The 23,964-nt window shown below is 38.4% G+C and overlaps 1 protein-coding gene across 6 annotated transcripts in view; it reads right to left on the minus strand.

Moving 5' to 3' along the window:
* Nucleotides 1-23,964, minus strand: part of kcnma1a (potassium large conductance calcium-activated channel, subfamily M, alpha member 1a) — a 185,309-nt gene that overhangs the window by 123,972 nt on the left and 37,373 nt on the right. For all 6 annotated transcript variants that reach the window (XM_079855912.1, XM_079855911.1, XM_079855909.1 and 3 more), the window contains exon 3: nucleotides 7,389-7,553. In XM_079855912.1, the coding sequence (XP_079712038.1) occupies nucleotides 7,389-7,553 (165 nt within the window). The remainder of the gene's footprint in view (nucleotides 1-7,388; nucleotides 7,554-23,964) is intronic.

A 23,964-nucleotide genomic window follows, 5' to 3' on the forward strand; every position in this document is an offset into this window, starting at 1 on the left:
GTATTAAAGAATAATGAGGACAAAATATGAGGCTTTGTCTTAATCAGAATGTATCCGGACTACAGGTGGGAGGAAAATGTGTTTTATGTGGCAGATAATTACAGAGCAAATTCTCAATGTCACGCTTCACATGGGATTGATGGCTTTGTCATTAATGTTGTTGTTTTGACTCATTTCTTCCTGCAATGACAGCTGTTGCCCCCATTGATAAGTTTTACTGGCAGCAAAAGATTAACTCCAAATTAGAAATGCCCTCCACGGGAACTCGTAATTATGAATCCAGACGCACTCCATCTCTGCCAGTCTCCCGCTACGGAGCCGTATGGGTGTGCAGGCTGAATCTAAAACAATGCTTAAAGTCCAGCATTAGAACCGGGTCTGTGGTCAAGGCCATGTTTGGTAAGTCTGGTGAGTATTTATGTGTAAGGGTCAGAAGCCCAGAGGTCATTAGGCGGATGATGATTGGCACAGCACATTCCTCTGACTCTCTCTCCCACACCACATAGTGGTGAAAGTCTGCTCCCTTCGTACGTCTACAGCCTTTCCTGCAGAGGTGGTTCACATACCCAGTTCCCAGTGGGGGGCTGGAGGCATGGGCAAAATACAGACCACATGGCCTCTCTGCACCTGTTAGGGCATCTTGAACAGACTCACAGACAATAAGGTATTTGAGGGATGGGCATTTCTGCCTGCTCAAAGGTTGGAGTAAATTTCCAGGAGAAGCAGGGGGTTCCATCGCTGCTCATGTTTCATTGCTGGCACATAGACACAGAAAGTGTTTGGACACTTAAGTCCAAATTTTTGTGATTTTGATGCCAAAATGTATTTAATGTCATTGCATTAAAAAAATAAAAAAATAAAAAAAAAAATAAATAAATAAATAAATAAATATATATATATATATATATATATATATATATATATATATATATATATATATATATATATAGCAAGGCAGATGTCATCTAGAAATAAATGATGCAGTACATTTTCTAATTAGAGGTATCTTTGCAATTCTTTTTTGTGAATGTATGAAGTCAGTTCCCCTCAAGTTCACATTGATGACCTAGCACAAATAAAGTAAATGTCACTTGGTTTGATGATAGTTTATTGTGTCACTCAACTTGTAGATCCTGGTACACGCGTCTGCCAGTCAACCCTATGTGTAGCCAGACCAGTCTTTAGATTTCATCTGACCTCTAAAACGCCAGACATTTGCCCTTCATTGTGCTACCATACCAAGTAGCAGCTGGGGATTTAGTCACACTTCCTGTGGGTGGGGACCCGTGTCATTTCCTATGAGGCTAACGTTCTCATATCATAGTGAGCCCTCTGGTGCCAGAACGAACAGGAAACTTTCAGAGAACGCAAGCCCTGACCTAATCCATGCCTCCCAGAACGATCAATAAAGCTGTCCGGGTTAAAAGACAGCCACTTAAACCAATAAGAAAAGGTATGAAGCGACTCATTGGGGAGCTGTTGCTAAGCTTCAATTAACGAAATCTCATCTTCTGCCATTAAAAGACAGAAAGCTGAACTGGTCTCTGATCAGCAGCTGCCGAGCCTTTGTTATTCCGGTCCCTGTCGCCCACGCACATGCAGAGAGAGAGATAAATCACATTTACAGACCAAGCCTGCCGCTAAGTAATCCATTATGACAAAACCAAATTCTTGTTTAGGTGTCTGATGATGTTTTAGTGCAATGGATGAGAAAAGGCAGATATATGACATGCTGCATCAGCCATCTGGGATCCCAGCGTATGGCTTAACACTTCGACGGAAGAAGAAAACTGACAAATACAAAAGAGAGGCTGCTTTTTGTGCGTATGGGGACATTCATCTAAAGTATTAAACCTGCCAGCACCACAAAGGTTATTACTAAGTGTCACTGACTGATGTGACGGCTATATATTGACAAATGATGCATGATGTGGTCCTATTATGAGGGTAAAATGTTGTTCAAACCATACCACCGTATATTCCATCGCCTGGTGTCCATCATTTACATAAGACTGTAAGTGTCAAAGATGGAAGAACGACACTCATTTAGCCAACCATAATCCAGAGCTGCCCGAGACGACACAGCTAAACTGCAGTAGCTGGATTGTGATAGATTTTGTAATTAAATGATTCCCCTCGGGAAACACCTGACATGTTAGCACCCTCAAAGTCATCAGGCAACCCTAATGAATGAGGGTATGTGCTTCAGGCTTCATTTTCACAATGTCACCCTGCATAATACATTACCTACACCTGCCCAGACTGATGCTCGTCACCCACATCTTTCTTGTCATTCTCTTATTTTCGCTGAGGATCCAAACAGCCTCCCAGTTCTGCACATCACAATCACAGAGCCAAGGTAAACTGCTGTTGCTATGGTTACCAGCCGGGCTCAGCGTCCACGGATGCTCATTGCGATTTTAAGCTGCAAAAAGAACCCTGATAGAGGGCACGAGTCCATACATCCACCCACATAGACACACATTCACACGTTATACATACGCACACAAAGCTCATAGTACATATGGGCTCTGAAGCACAGCTGCACATAAACACAGACACCTACACATACTCACTCACTACACTCATACACTCTCACTGGTCCACAATACAACATGCACAATATCGCTGTGCAATTACTCCTGCAATTTCATCATTCAAAAATGCTCTCAAAGTCCTTGTGTGATATTTTTTTTATGTTTTTAGTCCAATATATATATAGTAAACATTGAGGCTTATTGGAAATTGCATTGTGATAAAAAATATAGAAAAAAAATAGATTTTTACTTCTTGCTTTCAATATTTTCACTCTAATTGGCTACAATGACGATGTGGTTCAAGATGACGGTTCATCTGACTAAGGGAGATATATTTACAAAACTCAAAAACAAAAAAGCGTGCGATGAGAGAGAGAGAGAGAGAGAGAGAGAGAGAGAGAGAGAGAGAGAGAGAGAGAGAGAGAGAGAGAGAGAGAGAGAGAGAGAGAGAGAGAGAGGCTGATGAAAGCATTGCTCATTTGCAGAAATTGATCATATTCTCATGGGATATGTGCAGCTCTGGTGTAATGAAGGCTTTGCCTCATAATAAATTTCCCCCATATTTGAAAGAACCCAACTAAAACTGTCACTTTCACCTGTTTTTAACAGAGAACATCTCTAGGCTATGAACTGTTTGAACATAAAAGATCTATGCAAATCAACATGTAGGTAATTACCATGGATATTAATTTAACAATTCTGGTTGTGATTTGAATTCCACTAAACAACTTAATGAACTATTTATTAAACACTAGTAAATAAATACAAATTGTATTTTTTACTTTAATATTTTAATGTTTCTTGTTAATTACAGGAGAGGAGAGGAGAGGAGAGGAGAGGAGAGGAGAGGAGAGGAGAGGAGAGGAGAGGAGAGGAGAGGAGAGGAGAGGAGAGGAGAGGAGAGGAGAGGAGAGGAGAGGAGAGGAGAGGAGAGGATTGTGGCGAGCAGGACGAGGCCGAGGGCCATGAGAGAACAGCGTGAGGCCAGTGTCGTGATTGATGATGAGCGACACCTGCGCCCTGCACCAGTCTCGTATCTCTCATGGTGGAACTACGGAAGCATAAAAGGTGAAACGACGACAGTGAAGGACGAGAGAGAACCAGGCCTGGACTTTAATGTTGTGTCCGCCGGCATTTTGACAGTCAAAAATAGTCGATCTCCGAATATGAATGAACTGCCTCTGAATTTTAGTATTACTTCTTATACGAGCATCCTTTTTCAAATACAAGGTCAATGTTGATTTCCACTAACAACAAAACAACAAATTATCCGTGAATTTATATGGAACAAAGCTTTAGGAGCTTTCCATCTTTACTCTCCTCCCTGTTACGTTGCATTCGGAGATCGACTATTTTTGACTGTCAAAATGCCGGAGGACACAGCTACAGTGAGTTGTTCAAAATCTTTCTTTTTAGTAAACTCTGTGTACACAAACAATGTTCTCAATGCTCGAGTTCATGTGTAGAGCCTCTGGTGATACTTCAAGCAAAGTTTCATGTTGTATCGAGCCTTCTTAGTGCTTTTAAAAATAGCGATTTTGATGCTATCATAGTCGTGCCCCTAGCACTCCCATTCAAAAGAAAATTTGACCGAAAACTAAAATACGGTCAAACTTAAAAGTGGCGTTTCCATCCTAATCATGCTTTTAAACGAAAGTTTGCCTCAGGTAGATTAACAAAAATACCCTAGGCTGCATTTTGGCGAGAGTTACCCTTTAAGGATTAGTATAAACGGACCTGAAGCCTATCCATACAGGCAGGCCTTAGAAAGTTTTTTTTTTTTTTTTTTTTTTTTCAAAGCAGAGAAAAATTAATTGCTCATACAGAAGCTGTCAATTTTGTAAATAGTTTTGGAAATCTGAACATTTCATTATGAAAATATTTGTTCATGCTTGTAGTAAAATTGTATGAATATGAATTTATCCATAATATGAATTTCTACATTATTTCTAAATTATTTGTTAATGATATTGAGTATTTTCTGTAATAAATAGAGCTCATAAACATTTGTTTGACTAGTTTATTCTGAACCCGCTCAATAAGCGTCACATCACTTTGTAAATTCTCAACCTATGGGAAACACTGTAAAGTGTCTACTTTTATTTGTGTAAACTCACAATAACCAGAAAACATTGTGCCTTGTAAAATAAAGAAAACACAGGATGCGCTTTCTGCTGTCTTGGTTTCCTAAACTGGAGCACGTCACAAAAATTAACCGAAACTCTGTGTAGGCTACTTTCCTTACAGACATGAGAAATATATCTATAGAAAACTTGAAATATCTACTTTTAAACAAACCAATTCAAATCTAAAACAAATAATCTCTGCTTAGCTGATCCATATGAAATGTGCATGTCTCTCTATAGGCGCGTTACCTATACTGCAGAGATGGCTTCAACACCAGTTTATCAATAAATAATGAAAATGTCACCTTGCTATTTTTCCCCCAACACATTCATAATAATAACTTTTGTAGGTGCTTTGCGGCAAGCTTTACTGTATGTGTGCGCTTGAGTGCAGAACAGGCTATATAATGCCTATATAATAAATGCTCATTATGGTTAAGTACTCTCCTCAGTATATATTAAAGTAATTAAATTATTAAAAATGTATGATTATTTGAATAATGGCTTAAATTAACAACTAAATAGTTGACAACAAAAATCTTTAGTCGGGGGCAGCCCTATTTGATACACACATTTCAAATATGATGCATCAGGCTTTTAAGGAAGCTTTACAGGATTAAAAAAAAAAAAAAAGTATAATAATAATTTAAAGAAATTAAATAAGTGTGCAGTGGATGCAGGGAGATTCTTGGCCCATGAAAGATTGTGAGTTGATTTACTGCCGTTGATTTGGGACATTATTATTATGGTACAGTCACAGCCCTGACACAACATTCACACTCACACCTACACTATTACAGTATGCTCCAGCTTACAAACCTTCAGTGTTCTCTTAAAGGAAGGGGCATGAGAAGGACACAAAGCACAAATTCATATCATTCTAGGCAATTCATAAGTCACAATTCAGACTAAGTGCACTTTCAATGCACTTTGCCACTTAGTCTCACTCCAAACTCACACAATGGAAAAACCATGTGGAACGACATGTGGAAGCGCTAAAACAAATGCAGCACCATCTGTAGATAAGGACATAAGGGCACAGAAAGCTCAGTTTCATGGTAGCACATGGTCGACTGAGTGGTACATACTGTATGCATTGCTACAGTGTCTCTGAGCATCAATCTCGAGATGAATTCCAGCCAAGCTATCACTTTCCATCATTTGCCACAAGGAAATATGATCCACTGGTACATCCAACCCATTAAGTTGTTTAGACAGAACTCAATAGCTTAGAAGAAGCCATGGGAATAACATTCATTCATATCTGTAGGTCCAAATAAAAGATCCAATTAATTTGTTTCACTTTGCTTTGAGCAAACACACCACCGTATTTGGCTCTACCTGCTGGGATAGAATTGAACAGAAGATTATAACTGGCTATATATTATATATATCTTTTTCCAGATTACCCAAGTAATCAATCCAGAGCATGAGCAAGGGGAGCGGTGTGACTATATGTCTGTACTAAACGTCATTCTGTTTGTAAGGAATTTCTTAAATAAATGTCTTAATTGCAGTAGGCCTATAGATGACAGTTATGATATTTGTGACTGAATCAAACATATCCTCATTGCTATGATCAGATGCTTTCTTTACTGCTGTTTTCTCCAAGCTGTCATTTTAGTTGTGTGCTATTGAGAGGAAAGCGGACTGAGAGAGCACACATGGTCTGAATAAATCACATGTCCAAACCAGTGACCAATGTCATTCATTTTGTAGCTATATTAACTACATTGTTAAGAATTAAGAGACGAAATGTCACTAATATGACCCCATCATTATTGTGAATGCTCCAAATGAAAACCATATTTAGGAGGTGCTCTGAGTGGAGTTTTATATTTCAATTTAAAAAAAATAATAATAGAGAAATGGCTGATAAAACTGGGCATTCATGAGTCTGTTGATACAGTTAGTCACTAGTTGAGTAGGAACTTCTAATGCAGCACTTGGTGACCTTCAGTGATTTAATTGATGTCGCTGTGAACGGCCCATTACAGATCAGTCTATTGAGGGCCCAGCTTCCCAATTCAGTCATGTATAGCGCTCACCCCACCTGAAAGATGAGATGCAGAACTGGGAGAAAAATTCTCAAGTCACAATAAATGAGGGACATAAAGCTACTGGTGCATGAGGTTAAAGCTTTCAGAAATGCAGACACACCAGAGTGGAAAACCACAAAGCAAAATGGATTTCATCCATAATTTGCTGAAGGTTATAAAATTAGGACTGCTCTCATTTGCATAACGTTCCCAAAGTAAATGATCTTCATTATGTGCTAAATTGACTCAATTGTTCATAGTTAATTGACCTGTCCGTGTCCAGGCACTAACAGCTGTAATGATGAGCGCCACCCACACGAGTCACAGTTCAGTATTACTGCATCCCCAAAAGCCATTTATTGCGTGAGGCAAGCTAATGAAACCGCATTTAACAAAACATCCGTAAATCATCTGTGTATAATCTTGACCTCTAGAGTCAGATGTATGGCTTGGTCTGACAGACACATACAAAAACAGAAAATGTCATCAGCAGTGTGCTAATTGTGTCATAGCATGTAACAAATGTTTTGTCAGGCATCAATTCCAAGTAATCAGTGAGAAAACATATCCTTGGTAAAAATGAATAAATATGAGGATCCGGTGCTCTGAATGTGACTGGAGGGATGTGAGGGAGCTTGTGGGCATCGAGTGAGGCTTTAGTGGGTGTCTGTGTGTGGCTGTCTCACCAGAACTCTGCCGGTAAGGGTCTGTGCTGAGATCATGACCCCTGCCCAGTCTTTGACCGAGGTCATCCAGCCCACCTCACTGGCTGGGGCCTCATCTTTATCATTCAGGATCTTCGGTGTGCCATCAGCCTGAATGTTTATCGGGTTATTCACCTTCTGTGCCTCCTGGAAAAAAAGCAGAAAAAGCAGAAAAGTAAGCAACAGTATAGTTTTGAGATACAAACACTGTCACTGTCTAGTGATATAAAATTAAGCACCATTGTGAATCTTTTGGTGGTTTTGATGAGATTTTAAGAAGTTATTTGATTCATCAATCAAAAAAGTCTAGTAAGGCATTATAATATATATATATATATATATATATATATATATATATATATATATATTTTTTTTTTTTTTTTTTTTTTTTTTTTTTTTTTTTTTTTTTTTTTTTTTTAAACAATATGTAGGTGAATATTGAAGTTTATCATTGTGTCTTGCTATTAGTTACTGGTATCTATATTGCTGCATATAAATATTTTAAATAAATAAATATCATTTGTGTCTTAATTTATTGACGAACCAGATTTATTTTGCTTTATCTAGATTTAGTCAAAATTATGGTTCCTCCAGCTGAGGTAGGAAAAAAATCTGAATAAATATATCAAGATATATATTGTCATATCACAAAAAGTTGACAAATAATTTCATTTTCCAGCTATGCCGCACAGCCTTAATACAAACCCATGGCACTTCATGATAAATTTAATATTTTCAAACCAAAATAAACTCATGAAAAAAATCTGATAGAACTGAAACAGACATAAATAATATTTCAGTGTGTTACTTTTTTTTTATGAGGGCTAATTTAATTAGTAATGATGATTTATGCTTTTAAGCTTCAAAAAAGGTAAAGCATTGATAAAGAAACAAAGAAACTTTGAAGTTCAATGTCAGAAACTGCATTCATAACACACTATTTTTGCCTGTTTCTACAGCTTGACTCATGCTATAGTTTGACAGGCTAAAACCTACATCACGTTAGACATCAAACTCGCTGTCAGGTTTCTGACAGCTGGGAGAGGCCTGAGAGGAAGCAGCGAGGAGAGGAGATTTTTGAGGCCCAGTAAAAAAGCATCTCTCAGACTGCCTGACGCATACAGCGGCTGGCGGTGTGTAGGCCGAGGCAGGGACAGATATGATTCACAGGCTCAGGGAGTCGCTGTGGGATTCTGGGGTTACATCCGCAGGGCTAGGCAACACTTCAGTCAGGTGGGTGGATGAAAATACAGCCATCATGTGCTCAGTGGTGCAGCCTGATGCTTTAGAAGCTGCACTGGAGGAATCACTCATATTCAACTGTGGGGTTGGCAGGGAACTAACGCACTTGGGCAATGATGCATAAATAGTAATACTAATTTCTGCAAGAGCACAACAGTCTTTTTAACATCTCTGTCTGTTAAATGGAATCATGCTGGAAAAGAATATCAGCATGATGTAAAAAGCTTTCAGTTTGGCAACAAAAACAAAGTATATTATCCAGTTTATACCAATGAAAATGGAGTGGAGATCATAAAATGGCTAGTGATGGACTGACATATCACACAAATTGATATCTGACATTGAGATAACCTCGTCCAATTGGTAAATTAGAAGAAATTTCACCTCTCTACTCTGTGAACAATTTCTGTTTTCAATTTATAAATAAATAGAATAAAATATTTGTCAATTCTGTGTAAATCTTAATGTCAGTCATCAAGTCTGACATGAACATTTTAGCTGTATATCAGCCATCCCGCTTTGAGGTATTGGTATTGACATCAGTCATGAAAAAAAACTATATTTGCCATAAAACCTATATTTGACTTTAAACATAACTTTCACACTGTTACAAAAAAAAAAAAAAATCAAATAAACGCTTTTTTTTTAAACTTTATATTCATATTATAAGAATCCTAGCTTGCCTCCGTTACACTCCTCACTCCCATCTGGGTCACGGCAACAAATGTAACCGGTCATACTTTATCCACTCAGAGCAGGATTCACACCGGCATCTCCAGCATGGGAGGCAGGTGTGCTGAAAAGGACGCTAAAGGTCTCTAGAGTCAGTCCCTAGTGCGCCTCTTGAGGCCAGGGGAGTGAGGTTTACACAACATGAAATCTTTATTAACCGACAGCAGCTTTTATATCTGGGTGGAGAGTGGATCATTTGAGTGACATGTAAAACCAAACCGACGGGAGCCGTTCTGGGTTGCATTTCCCAAAGCCAACTATGGTCGCAAGTTCCGTCGTTACCAATAGAGTTCAATGGAAATTGCAATCACAGTTGGCCAACGATGCTTTTGGGAAAGTGGCTGGATCTAAAACCTTCAGGTGACATACAACACATATCTCTGTTGCTGCAAGTTATCAAAACCACACATGAAAACTTAGAACACACGGTAGACACACGTTTGTGCAGCGCAGAGCGGATCTCTCGCACTGTATGAAGTGACAGACAACTAGTTTTACGGTTTCACAGTGCAGGCTTTCCGAGAATGCAGTTGTGAGGCCTGAAAATTGAATGCGGTTGTCACTTCTGTAAATAACTGAACTGTATGTGAATGTAACCATATTAAGGACTCAAATACAGGGCTGACTACTGCATTTGCTGTTGTGTGAACGTTGCCTCAGACATGTCAAATATAAAATCAGGCTTGCACTTGTCTGTAGTAAACAAACAGTTTTGCAGGTGTTATCTAAGATTCACTTCACAATCAGGCTCTGGGTGGTCAGAGATAAAGATGTGAACACATCCCTAGAGAAGTGCAGCACTCTGGTACTGCCACAGAGGATGCTAAGCTATGACGGAAAGATGTATGGTTCAGATGAGAGCAAAACTAATGAGAGTCTCAGGAGGAGAGAAACTGTTCCATCAACAAAAGAGAGAACAAAACACACACGCGTATGTGTTTTAAACTAAACTCCAGGACAAATGAAAACCACTGAGCACTAATAATCTCCTTGCTCAATGCAGTCCTAGTTAAGCACTTGTTACAGGTTATGTTAGCAGAAAGGTCCAGGTTCTAAAGATAGCAAGGAAAAAAAGTAATTTTTGGATGTTGTGTGAGGTGGTTTATCCCAGGACAGATATATCAGCCAGTCCACAGGCTGTAGCATCCAGTGAGGTAGTTAAGACCATGTATCAGAGACTGGCATGCAGGTATTTTGAAGACACTGGCACTGCAGGAGATCCAGACATGACCATCTGGCTGCAGAAGTTGACCACCGGCCCAGGCATACGGAGCAAAGGTTACGCAGAGCCATCGGACAGCCCAGAAACTGACACTATAGTTAAAGCTACAGTGATTCAGAGATACAAGCAGACTTGTAAGTGGACTCAAACCTGTTTTTAGTTGTAAACGTCTATTAAAACCTGGTGTTTGAAGCCAAACAGTTTGAATATAATAATAATAAATAAAATATTCAATAAATAAATAATAAATAATAAGAATAATAAGAATAATACTACATTTGTTATTATTATCATTATTATTCTATTGTAATATTGTATATTAATATATTAATATAATAATATAATAATAATAATAATAATAATAATAATAATAATAATAATAATACTGCTCTGTAAAATAAATATAAAATAAAAAAATATATATATATTTCATAATCAGTATTTAGTTTTTTTACTTTACAGTAGTAAAATCATAATACTTGTGTCTTAATTTCACTTGCAAAAAATTATTTGGCAGAAAACTGTACTTTCTGTGTAAACAAATTAGTCTAATTTCAAATCTATTAAAATGCTGCAATCATCTGTCCACAAAAAATGTTGGAAATTATACGAATGTGAAAACAAAACCTAAGTGGTGTGCATGATGCGTTCCCAAATGCACATTAAACACACACATTCAGACATTGATTTCGCTTCACTGTGAACCAAGCTGGACCATAAACCTTATTCACAGCCGCACCATCTTTGATTTTTAATGGGAATGAAAGCGAGCCTGTGAGTGATAGACATACATCTCTTCAGTGGGTTGTACTGTTTTTAGATTGTTCTACTGACTAAACACTGCAAAAATATCTTTCCAACAATTTCAGTAGACAATCCAGACAACATGAGCTGTGGAAAATTATAAGTGATCTGGGAGCTTCATGCAGCTTTTTAGAGCGGACGCAATTAAAAACACTGTAGGTTTATCCCTCACGGCCTCGTTTTCATATCAGTCATGGCGCTGCCCTGAATAAGGTCTATGAGTTACTCAAGTGCCGCGCTTCGCTTTGAAACATGCATCGCAACAGACTATACAATTATTTAATTCAATCGCAGCCTTTTGCATTAGATAATCACACAAGCCATATTGCTATTTTGATTCTGAATTGATTTATGGTATATCCCATTATGATTTGCTAATGGGGAGGCTGGTGTTTCAATGATTTGATTTGTCAAAAAACATAATCAAGTAAACTAGTCCTAAAATGTGAGCTTGTTGCTCAGCAGATCAGATTTCTCTGTCGTTCATGGGAACTTAACCTTCAATCCACAGTCCCTGCAGGAATAGGTCAACAAAGGTGTGCTCTGCCTGTCCATCAAACTCCAAAATATATCCCCATCTCCTCAAGCCTCCTCTGCCACATCGCACACATGCTTGGACCTGTCACTTGGTGTAAATACTGTAGTTGGTGTGCTGTGCCTATAGCATGTACACTCGGATCAAGTTTCATTCTGATCGGATATCACCATGTGCTCGGCCTGGCCTGGAAAGCACATCTTTGAGTGTGTTAGCAAAGCCACTCAAGATCTAAATCTATTGAGTTAATGAGAGTCATGCAGGGAAACAAATGAAATCTATGCACCTGATGACAATCATTTTAAATCAAACATGTAAACAAATTAGAAAAAAATATATTTGGACTAAAAGTGGGCTTTATTTTGCTTTTAATTATTTTAATTGATTAAAAATAATAATAACAACAACAGCTATAATAACAGACCATTTTTTAACTCCCCAGTGTATGAGTAATCTCTTACATAAAAGTAAACAAGTCGAAGTTTAACAAAAATATGTTTTGACTCAAATAAGGCGGTTTCATTTTTGGTTTGTTAGCCACGCTCGGGCAATCATGCTGCACACTTGACAAACACAGTGTCAAGAAGTAAATTTGTCAAATTTAAAGCTGATTAATTCATAGAACCTTCATCCTAACTCCACCTAAATCACAGTTCTCAAGTGCCACATGTGAGAGGGAAAGCTGTGAGCTGAGAGAGGTGTGGAGGAGTGAGCCGACTCTTCATGTGGGGAAAAGCCATGAATTATACATAAGGTCTCAAACTGATGGCTGTGCAGATTCGAGCAGACAATGTAAACAAGAAACAATTTCTACTTCATTTGAGCGCTCTGTATGACCGAGTAAGAAGAGGGGTTTTGGAACAGTGAGCCATGGAAAACTCCAGCAGCTATTTTTTCACCTGAGCTGCATAGGGCAAATCCAGCCCTTTTCACGATGCAAACTGACAGAAGGTCTTAAGCACACCAAGACCCAGCAGTCAAAACACTGAATTTAGGGTGACCTTGTTTCCTGATCTCAACATTGTTTTTCTAACAATCTGTTCCAGGTCAGACGGGGCATTAAAGTTCAGCTAATTAAGAGTTTCCACTGCCATTTTTTGTGGCTTTATGAATTTGATCCATATATCTATATTTATCTATATCTACTCATCCATCTATATCTACCCTAGGATGGTCCTTATCAAGTCCAATTTTTTTTTTTTTTTCAAAAATGTTAGTGTCTTAACCTCTTAAACTGTTCCTTTTAACTTCAAAATTAGAAATATGCAAAAATGTTGACAAAAAAAATTATATTTAGAGGTAGGCTCAATCATGTGGAAGATTGCCTATGTTAAGCTGTGCGGCGGTATTGTGATATGCAAGTAATATTAAAAGTTGCTGCAAATGAACAACATTTTATTGAAATCAAAGCAACACTGACGTAACAACAATGACAACAATCTCCAAAAATGCACAAAGTTTTCAACAATCCCTCATTTCTGATGCTCAGCAGCCAGTGTTGACTTTTTGCAGTCTGGATAGATCCGTCGGTGATCTTCCACCACATGAAGGAGAAACTGCAATTGTTCTTCAGAGTGTGTGAGATAGCCATTGTATTCTTGAATCAGAGCCACTCCTCTCTCGGCGTGATCATTGACTACTTTCATTGCATGGTTGCCTGTGCCTCCTGATAATCTGCTTGATTTGGCCAAAGTTCCGGGTCAATTTCAAGGAACGTAATGTAATTTTTTAAACCAAAAAATGTGCTCTAAACCCAAACAATAACCAAGGTGATCATAATAGAAATATGTATTGATTCCACCAGGAAAGGTAAATCTGCTAAACCGGGTCATGGATGGATTAATTTGGATTTAGTTTCTACAATAAGTAAACTGAGATATGTATCTAAAATACATATTTAGGAATATATGGTGCATTAGATGCTTTTATGGAGATTTTTTTGGAATTTTACTAGCCAGGTACAATACCAATTCAAATGATCTGTTTTTACGAAAAATCATCAAAATCTCAGAAAGTTTAAAGCTATTGAGCTACCAGTAATTATTATGTTACTGCCATAAAAATTGGCATGCTGTATTTTCTTATATAAAGGAACAATTTGAAGGGTTAAGAGCATGACAATTGGAGACTTTAAAAATAAGGACCACCCTAATCTACCCATCCATCTATATTAATCTATTTATCCATATCTATATACAGTGGCTGGACAACGAAACTGAAACACTGGCCAATATAGTGTTGGAGGGTTCACGCCTATATATGGGCAGCGTGGTGGACAATCTTCACTGATTTTTATATTCCATCAGTAAGAGCAGTGTGTGAAGGTTGAAATAGTAGAGCAATAGCACAGCTGTACATAACATATTGCAATCCACACAACATAATGGGAGACATATGGGAGTTCAAATTGTTGGTGCACGTCTGTGACCAGGACAGTAAGTCTTAGTGGTGTATCGAGAGCTATGGTATCTAGGGTAATGTTGGCATAACCCTACGTAGGATGAACGACATCCAATAGGAGTAACTGCCAGTCCAAGAGGAAGCTCTCTGAAATGGATGTCCAGGTACTAACCTGGATTGTATAAAAAATAAAAAGTAAAAATAAAACCACAGCTGCTAAACTCGCTGGAGAATTAAATACGCACCTCGACTCTGCTGTTTCCACTACAACTGTTTGACGGGAGGTCCACAGAGTCAATATTTATGGTCGGGCTGCTATAGCCAAACCTTTGGGCACTCATGCCAATGCCAAATGTCCGTTTCATTGGTGCCAACAGTGCAAATCTTGCGCTCTGGACAATGTGAAACGTATTGTTCTTTAATGAATCCACCTTCACGGTCTTTCCCACATTCGTGGGAGTTATGGTCTGGGGAAGCACCAAAGACGCTTAACACCCAATACTGTTGTGTGCCTAGAGTGAAGCATCGGGGTGGATCAATGATGGTTTGGGCTGCAATATCATGCCATTCCCTACTGTTCTTGATGGGCCAAGCTCCACTGCCAAGGTCACCGAATCATTCAGGGGGACCATGTGCATCTAATGGTTCAAACATCGTACCCTGAAGGGGTTGCCGTGTATCAGCATGAATGCACCAATACACAAAGCAAGACTTGTGATATTTGAAATGAACATGAAATTGATGAACATCTCCAATGGCCTGCATAGTCACCATATCTAAATATTTTGAGTCACTTGGGGTATTTTGGAGGAGCAAGTCAGAAAACGTTTTCCTCCACCAGAATCACATAGTGACCTGGCCACTGTTCTGGAAGAGGAATGGCTCAAAATCCCTCTGGCCACTGTGTAGGACTTGCATCTGTCATTCCCAAGACGAACTGATGCTGCATTGGCCGCAAAAAGGAGGCCCTACACCATACTAATAAATGATTGTCGTCTAAAACAAGGTGTTTCAGTTTCATTGTCCAACCCCTGTATTTCTCCATAGAAATCCATATCCATCCATCCATCCATCCATCCATCAATTTGTATACACTAATACATTTCTATCCATATTATCGATCTATCTGATTTACAGTACTGGCAATTGTGAAAAGGTTCTGTTCACACATGATCTCTAAACAGTAATTTACTAGTATAGACAGTATGTGTGAACAGGGCTAATATCCATCTATCAATCTATTACTATCCATCCATCCATCCATCCATCCATCCCTCCCTCCCTCTCTCTTACAAACCTTCCATCAGCGCTCTCTCTCTCTCTCTATTTACATGCAAGCAAACAAAACAGATAAATATTGCAGTAAATATAGCAAACTACTGTGTATGAAAATACTCTGCACATTTTGACAGCTGAAACAGGGTTGACTGTGATATGACCTCACTTGGAAGTTGCAGTAATAATGAATGGCAGAGAGCAGGTCATGTGACCAAGGCTGATCTAACAAGACTTGGCTTTACAGCAGCTGTTCCGGTGACTTCCATTTGCATCACTGGGGAAAACTGTACTCCATAGCGAGTGCTATTTTTAGCTTCACCCAGGGAGCTGGGAAAAATAACAGTGAATCCGAACATGCTCTGTTCCCCATTTGCTATTTTAATACCAGTACAATTAACCAATATCACAGTGTGACCATTTCACACTACAACATTGTAAAAGAGATAGCAGCAAAGGAAGTAACAGGCCTACAAAAAATATACATATAATTTGTTTGCTTTTCTAAATTCAGAATGATACGTTTTGAAGGTGTCTGAGAATGTGCCTCACTATTCACAAGTGCAGTATTGACACATTCATTTGGCAATTTAAAAATAGTTGTTAGGAAATTATACAAAAGACAAGGATAAACTATTTCCCTAGTAAGTCATTTATAGAGCATTAAGAGTATTATTACATCAATTCCAGATTGTCAGATCTCACCAGCAATCAGCACCTTATACAATCAAGGGTCTAAAAACCCCTGAGAGCAATCAGCACTTACAAGCACAACCCAAAGATGCAGGCAAGACTATCATACACTGACTGACACAACCCGGTCACCCCCTGTGCTAAAAACCACTTAGTCCAAATGGAAAGTTCTACAGAGAGTGGTGAGAAAAAATAAAAAAAAATAAAAATAAAAAAAAGGTTTTGATAAGATATGTAGAGATCTTAAATGACAGTAACATCAAGAAGAACATAAGCTGGAGGAAAATCAGTAATTGGAGGAGGAGCTATAAAGAAACAAACAAGTCATCATCCTCTGATGGTCCTAAATTACAGCACTAACCATAATTATAATCTACTTCTAAAATCAGAGGGAAATAATAGGTTACAACACTGCTGTTCAACCTAAAATCTGATTGGTTGTGATAAATATTGACTAAGAAGAACTCTGATTTAGGACTATGTCCTACTCGGGTAAATCACATTAAGTATGGTGACAGAGGATTCTCGAGAGAACAGATTAGTAGATGAATTGCAGCCACAAAAACATATAATTTATTAGCTATTATTTTTATGTGAACTGCTTCTTTAAGGCAGAATCTTAAAACTCCCTTCTGTCTGATTCAGGTTTAGAGCTTAAAGCGGGGATGCCATGGGCTTGATTGGAGGATTACACAGGTATGAGACAACATAATCTATGCCTCTGGTTGGACGTGCCTGCATGTGATGCCAGACTATTTATATTATTATTATTCAAGAGTATCTTATCTCATTTCACACTCACACCAGGCCAGTAAAATAACATCTAGTGCTGAAACATGAAGCCTCAGCACAGAACAAATCCCTGCTTTAACCACAAGTTATTATTATGACCAACACAACCCATCTCTTTCATTATTACACATCTCCCCTAATGGCATGAGATATAACAATTAGAAAAGAAAAAGGCAGACTTGTGTTAAAAAAGTTATGACTGTTAAAAGGGTCATTTTATTATTTTAATAAAAAAAAAAAATTTAAAATAATTTGTAATAAAATAAATAAATGTATGAAGTAGGGCAGGGTGATAAAATGATAAAGTTAATTATCGCAATATAATTTTACTTGATAAAAGAAAGAAAAGTTCAATAATTGTTCGATATAATGTTTATCCACTATGCAAATAATGCTGTGCATGCATGTTTTAGACCATCTCACTGGTGCCAATAGACCTTATTCAGAACAGTGCCATGACAGGTATGAAAGCAAGGCTGTGAGGGATAGACTCAGCCTCGCTTTCATTCCCATTTAAAATCAAAGATGGCGCTGCTGTGAATAAGGTCTATACCTATTTGCATAACTGATATGAGCTGCCATTTCTGTTGCTTATGAAAAACTTTAAACGGCAAACTTAATTTTAAAGGACCTTGTAAACAGTGGTAGTTTCTGCCAGAACCAAATTCATCACGTATTCAGGAGAACAAAATTCTGCAACGCTTTGAACACAATTGTTTGGGAGAGCCTGCCCATTTCCATTACAGCTCAAGAACTCAGGTCGTGTCATCCTCTCATATCTCACCTAAAACACAAGCCAAACGCAGAGGATGCACTGCTTGTGCATTAGTGCTACTCTGCAGAGCATCCAGGCCGCATGTACTACTGCTCTCTACATGATTCATAACACCGTCCCATTGATACATGATTATCAGCCCCAGTGCTCTCAGATAAAGACACATTCTCTGATGAATGCTGCTGTTTCCCTAGGTCAGGACTCGGATCTCTGCTTCAATGATGTTCGCTGATGATAAACATGCACTAGTCAACATAAAAGTCTGTTGTCGTGGTCTATGTTGTGGATCCCTGCTGGAGCATCTGTGGTGGAATAATTGAGACCGGAGGGCTTCGGGAGATCTGACCTTGTTTTCCAATGCGTGTTACCTGCCAGCGGCAATGGCAGCTTGGAATATGAGCAGGGTCCGGAGAAAAAGGACAGGCAAATGACGAGAGACTCGAGATCCGTGGCTTGGGGAGGACAGGAAATACCTCTCTCAAGCTTAAAAAATACCACCCTTTATGTGATGTTACTGAAGATTAAAGCATAAGAGCCTAAACGGTGCAGGACAGACAATCTGCATCTGATGGATCTATATAAAAATAAGTGAAATCACCCACAAATAACAATAATACAGTTGTAATTTACTTCACTCCACTCACATCACTGATGTATTTCTTAAATTACTGTCCTCATTAGGAGCTAATGGTGCACTGTGGCTTTAAGAAAACACTGCCTAAAATAGAAGCAATAAAGATCTTCACGAATTCTCCCTGCAATAAACCAACAATCAGGTCATTCAATTATGTTCTTGACAGGGTGAATCTCTTACCTCAGAGACTTTAAAATGAACATTTCTGTGATGACAAAGACTATTTCAAGTCAGTGGAGTGAAACCATAACATGTAAGAATTTAAGTGAACAGACAGTTCCTCCTCTAAAGGCATTTGACACATGGTATGAACCCAAGGTCACATGTAAATATTATGAGCGTTTTTTTATACATTTTCTGAGGAAAGTGTGAGCAGTGCATGCAAAATTTTCTGTGACATTTAATCACATTTACAATCATTTAGCAGATGGATTTTGATCCGACTTATAAACGAGGAAATACACAATTTCAGAAGCCAACAACATTAGCAGTGCCACAAATTCCAGGAGTAAACCAGTATAGAATAAAAGCTAGAGCAGATGGGTGGCTGCATAAATGTATAGAACTGATATTTGTTAATTAGGCTAATTAGTTGTTTAATTGCATTACAAGTTGATTAAGTGCATAACTAGTCTAATCACATAGAATCAGGGATTTGACAAAACAAAACCTAAAGCATTTAAACTCTGTGTGGATATCTAAATAGGAAAACACTATCAAATAAGCTCTTGATCAAAATCTTTTCTATTTATTAACTTAAGAATTGAAGGCGAAACCTTCAAAAGAAAATCTCCCATTGAATTACATTTACTAGCACACGTCTCTGATATGTCAGTGTTCCTGCAATTTCCTCTTGATTTCTCTCTCTCTGTGTTCCATAACTCATTCATTTTGGAGGGCAACTCCATTTGTCCTATTGCTGGGAGAAAAAACAACACTACTTTCAGTGAAGGGCATGGCTCCAGAAAATGTGTGTATGTGCTTGGTGCAGTAATTGGTTCCCATTTCTCGCAGGGTGAGATTTGTGTCAGGACTGGTTAGCTCTTCTTTATATCAGAAGCCTCAGAGAGCAGCCAAATCTCCACACCATGAAACTCATATCTAGGTTTCCAGCTCCTATATCAGGATTCAGTAAACACAGTGTGCATGCCACATGACTTCAGACTGATCTACACTCACATATGTGCAGCATTCGAGCAACTACACATGACTATGGTATACACATAGGATTTATTTTTCTTCTTTTATCAGATATAGCCTAGTATGAAAAAAAACAGACATAAATTCATGTATGTTACATGTTAGTTCTGTTGTGAACATTTGAAGACATCTAAACATGTTTTACACAATGTCCGAACTGCATCTTGACACGCATCAGTGTTCTAATCCAAGTTTACCACAAGACGCTTGTGCTGTCAATCTAGGCGTATTGACTGAGAGCTCTTCCCACCAAACACAAGTCTTTTCCAGCGCTGTCGATCAAGAATAGACACACAAACCCCTCAAGCACCGTAATGAGCCTTTCCTCTGATGTCAGTATTACCGCGATCTAGCCCAACCATCTTCAAGCACGTGTGATGAACCGGCAGTCAGGTCAACCTTAACAACAGCTGAAATGAGGACCTTCTAACAGACATAGGAAGTTGACCTGGCTTCTCTATGAGAAGAGTGCAAGCATGGTGCAAAGCACTCGTCTGCTCACCAAATTGGCTTCAGACGGACCATCCTTTTCAGATCAAAGACGTTCTCTAAGAACAGTGCTTAGAACAGTTTTCTTACTGAATTTTTTTAATTGACAAAGTTTAAAGTTAAGCCTATAAATATACAAGCAGCTCAGATCCCTCTGGTGCGGATACTGTGCTGGTATAAGCTGCCAACAATAACCTATTCCAGGGCCGATTCCACAGCTTTAAATATTTCATGATAACATACGGCAACATGCAATACGCAGAGTAGCCCATCTGTCCTGCAGAGCTTCATTCATAGGCAGAATAAATGTGAATTATTTCAGGTTCAGATAATTCATTTCTTACTAGATATTCACTATCCCCCGGTTTCACAGACAAGCCTAGTCCCAGACTAAAATGCATGTTTGAGCTGTTTTAACTAAAAGCAACTAGATTTGTTATCTTAAAATATGTCAGTGCCATTGTTTTGTCTCAAGATGCACATCAGTAATGTTTTTCTAAGGCACATTTATAAAAGCTATACTTAAATGTCCTAATTGAACCAAGGCCTAATCCTCTATTGTGAATTGCCACTTAGAAAAAAAAAACTAGTCCTCTAAAAAAAAACAGCAGCAGCACTTAAAAAATAAAAAGCAAAATAAGCTAACCAAGTTCGATGTATATAGGCTAAAGCAGTGGTTCTCAAAGTGTGGGGCGCGCCCCCCAGGGGGGGCCCAAGGTTACTGCGGGGGGGGCACGGCAGATCAGCAGAAAAAGAAAAAAAAACAGCCGCTACGTTACTAGGCGTTCAAGTGCGTGAAAGCGGTTAGAGCTCTGCCTTTATAAAGCAGCAACGAACGACAATTACACTGAATCGTTCTTCTTCAGACCGTTGGAACAAGCCCAACATAGAAGTTGCTCGCCATAGAAAAACACCTCTTCAGCAGCTCTTTTCTGTTCCATGTGTGTGTGTTTGTGTGTGTCGGCGCGCTGCGCTCTCTGCTCAATGTTCTGCTCCGTGTTTGCGCTGCGCGTTGTGCTCTGTCGTTAACGGCCCAAACGCTCCATGTACCGATCACGCACTGGAAAAGCAAAGTCCGCTCAAATAACGTGAAATTTCTCAGTAGTAGACTTCTGTTTGCTGAGCTGGTATAGCCATGATGGGCAACAATGGTAAAATTACCTGCTCTGATCACATGCTCTGGTAATAATAGCTTTGTATGACTATACTTTATTTTGATAATTAGTCAAAAAATAAATCTGTTAAATCTGAGTATGTTGTATAGAACTGAATGAAGAATAATATAATGATATATTGATGTTTAATATAGGGCTATTTTCTGTCCAATTTGTGTGTTGTTTAATTTAATTAGTGATTCTACGATTAAATATTGATGATTACAAGTTTGGGGGAAATGCGATAAATTGTGCAAAAACAAATTGTGCAAATTTGTGGGGGGGGGGGGGGGGGGGCAGATTTTTTTACAGGTTTAAAGGGGGGCGCGACCAAAAAAGTTTGAGAACCACTGGGCTAAAGCAATTGTATCTAATCTGAAGACTTGGATTACAGTACTCAATTCATATGGATTACCTTTATATTTTATTTTATTTCTTTTTTTTATTCATGACAGTTTTGGTTACATGGACTTTTTAATAGACGGACAAAAATGATGAGAAAAAAAAATATATATATCTACGTTTGTGTTCCAAAAAAGAACAAAAGTGCATTGTACAGATGGTCAGATATTCCTGGCTTCACTGAAGCACAAAATGCTCTTTGGATCATCTCAAACTTAAGAACATGATCATCAGGTTTCACACAAATACAGCTCCACTACTACACTTATTAAAGCAAATTAGGGACAAACCAAATAAGGCATTCTCAAAATCATGTACAACACAAATTCTCACTCAAATTGTTATGCCAATAATATCATTTGTAATGATTAGAAAAAAAAATCTATTAAATAAGAAAAATTCTGAAGAGAAGCATTTTCACTTTTGGACAACTGTATTTAATTTTAAATATTGTAAGATACTGTACATTAAATTCAGCATGAAATGGAAGTTGGTGATATTTTCCTCCCTATTGTGATTTAATTAACTCTTGACTAAAACAATTAATTATTGAAAACTCATATTTCAACATGGATGCACATGCATTCACAGAATACTTAATTTATTCATCAAAAGTAATGAAATGCTACCTTGCTAAAGCCATCTATCACGTAAAAGCTGCTACATTCCTCTTAGCCCTTCATCCTGCCAGTCCAATCATAACATACACAGAAGGCATTAATGTGAACATGAAAACAGTACAACTGTGGACGGCCCTCCAGAGAGTCCAGGGCCACGGTGACAGACAGACCCCTGACTACTGCACCACACCCGAGCAGCTTTCATTACTGCTATGCTGATGCTGCGCTTTCTTCTTCTCTGATGGATGAGCTAAAAGAGAGGCGGAGGATTATTGAGGTGAGAGGTGGAGGACAGATATTACTGAGGGACACAGCAGAAGTCCCAAGATCATTAAAACACTAGGTAGTTCCCCAACAGGAGACAGATGAACAGTTACAATAACTACAATGTTTTTTTTGCAAACAAGCATTTTAACAGATATTGGCACATTTACCCAGATACTAATGCATGGACAGATTTTTATTTACAATAATAAATCCAAAAATTCTTCATTAATAACTTACTTTTCATGCCATCAGTTGCACACACACATTTAAGTTGCGAGGATCTCCCGTTCTTGGCTCATTTTGAGTCAGACTTGTGAACTAGAGACCTCCTCTGACCGGATCATTTGAATCAGTGAGTTGTTGACTCAAGAACAGATGCAATCGAATTGGTCTGATTCACAAATAAATCGTTCAGTGCGATTTGTGAACAGATTTAACAGGTTATCGCATCTTGGAGCAAGCAAGACAAGCAGGCATTATTCTGCTAATGGGGTAATCAGACAGCCACGGTTCTGAGGTGGCATTGCCTCCTTTCATATGAATTTTTTGACATGCTTTTTGTGGTAGCATGCCATTTTTGTCCCACAGGCAATAGTTTCAACTCTAACAAGCTTGTGTGTGTGTGTGTGTGTGTGTGTGTGTGTGTGTGTGTGTGTGTGTGTGTGTGTGTGTGTGTGTGTGTGTGTGTGTGTGTGTGTGTGTGTGTGTGTGTGTGTGTGTGTGTGTGTGTGTGTGTGTGTGTGTGTGTGTGTGTGTGAGTTACTGCTGATTATTATATTCTACAACTCATTTTCTCCTAGGAGAAAAAGTCTAATTTCATCCTTTTAAATATCCACCAAAGATAAAAAGCTTTTCATTAAACTGACATCTAACATAACAAACAATGATTCCTTCTGCCAGAGGCCGGCTGGAAGCGCAACACAAGATTCAGATAAGGAGCCTTTGAGTCAGAGGATTTCCTTATTTTAAATCACTTGGTTTTAGGCTGCAAATGTCCTCTATTCCCCCATTACTGCTTTTGCTTTAATCCATTTTTAAACACTTTTTTTATGAACTAAAACAGCATAATACATTTTTTGCTTGTTTCATAAAGGGATGGTTCGGTGTAAAATCAACCTAGGGTCCTTTGCACCATGACCTCGAGCCAAACACCCCCCCAGAAGCTTTTTTTCCCTTGGTTGAACATTTTTAAAGTTAGAGCTTATTTAGAGATTTCAGCCGGATGGCTTAGTGCAGGCACTAATGGATCCAAGGTTGTATCTCGTAAATTACCCCACTAATAATGCCTGGAATGGTACCAAACTTCTACAGCAGTACAAATA

Source organism: Squalius cephalus (assembly GCF_949319135.1).
Source record: "Squalius cephalus genome assembly, chromosome: 21".
NCBI lineage: Eukaryota > Metazoa > Chordata > Actinopteri > Cypriniformes > Leuciscidae > Squalius > Squalius cephalus.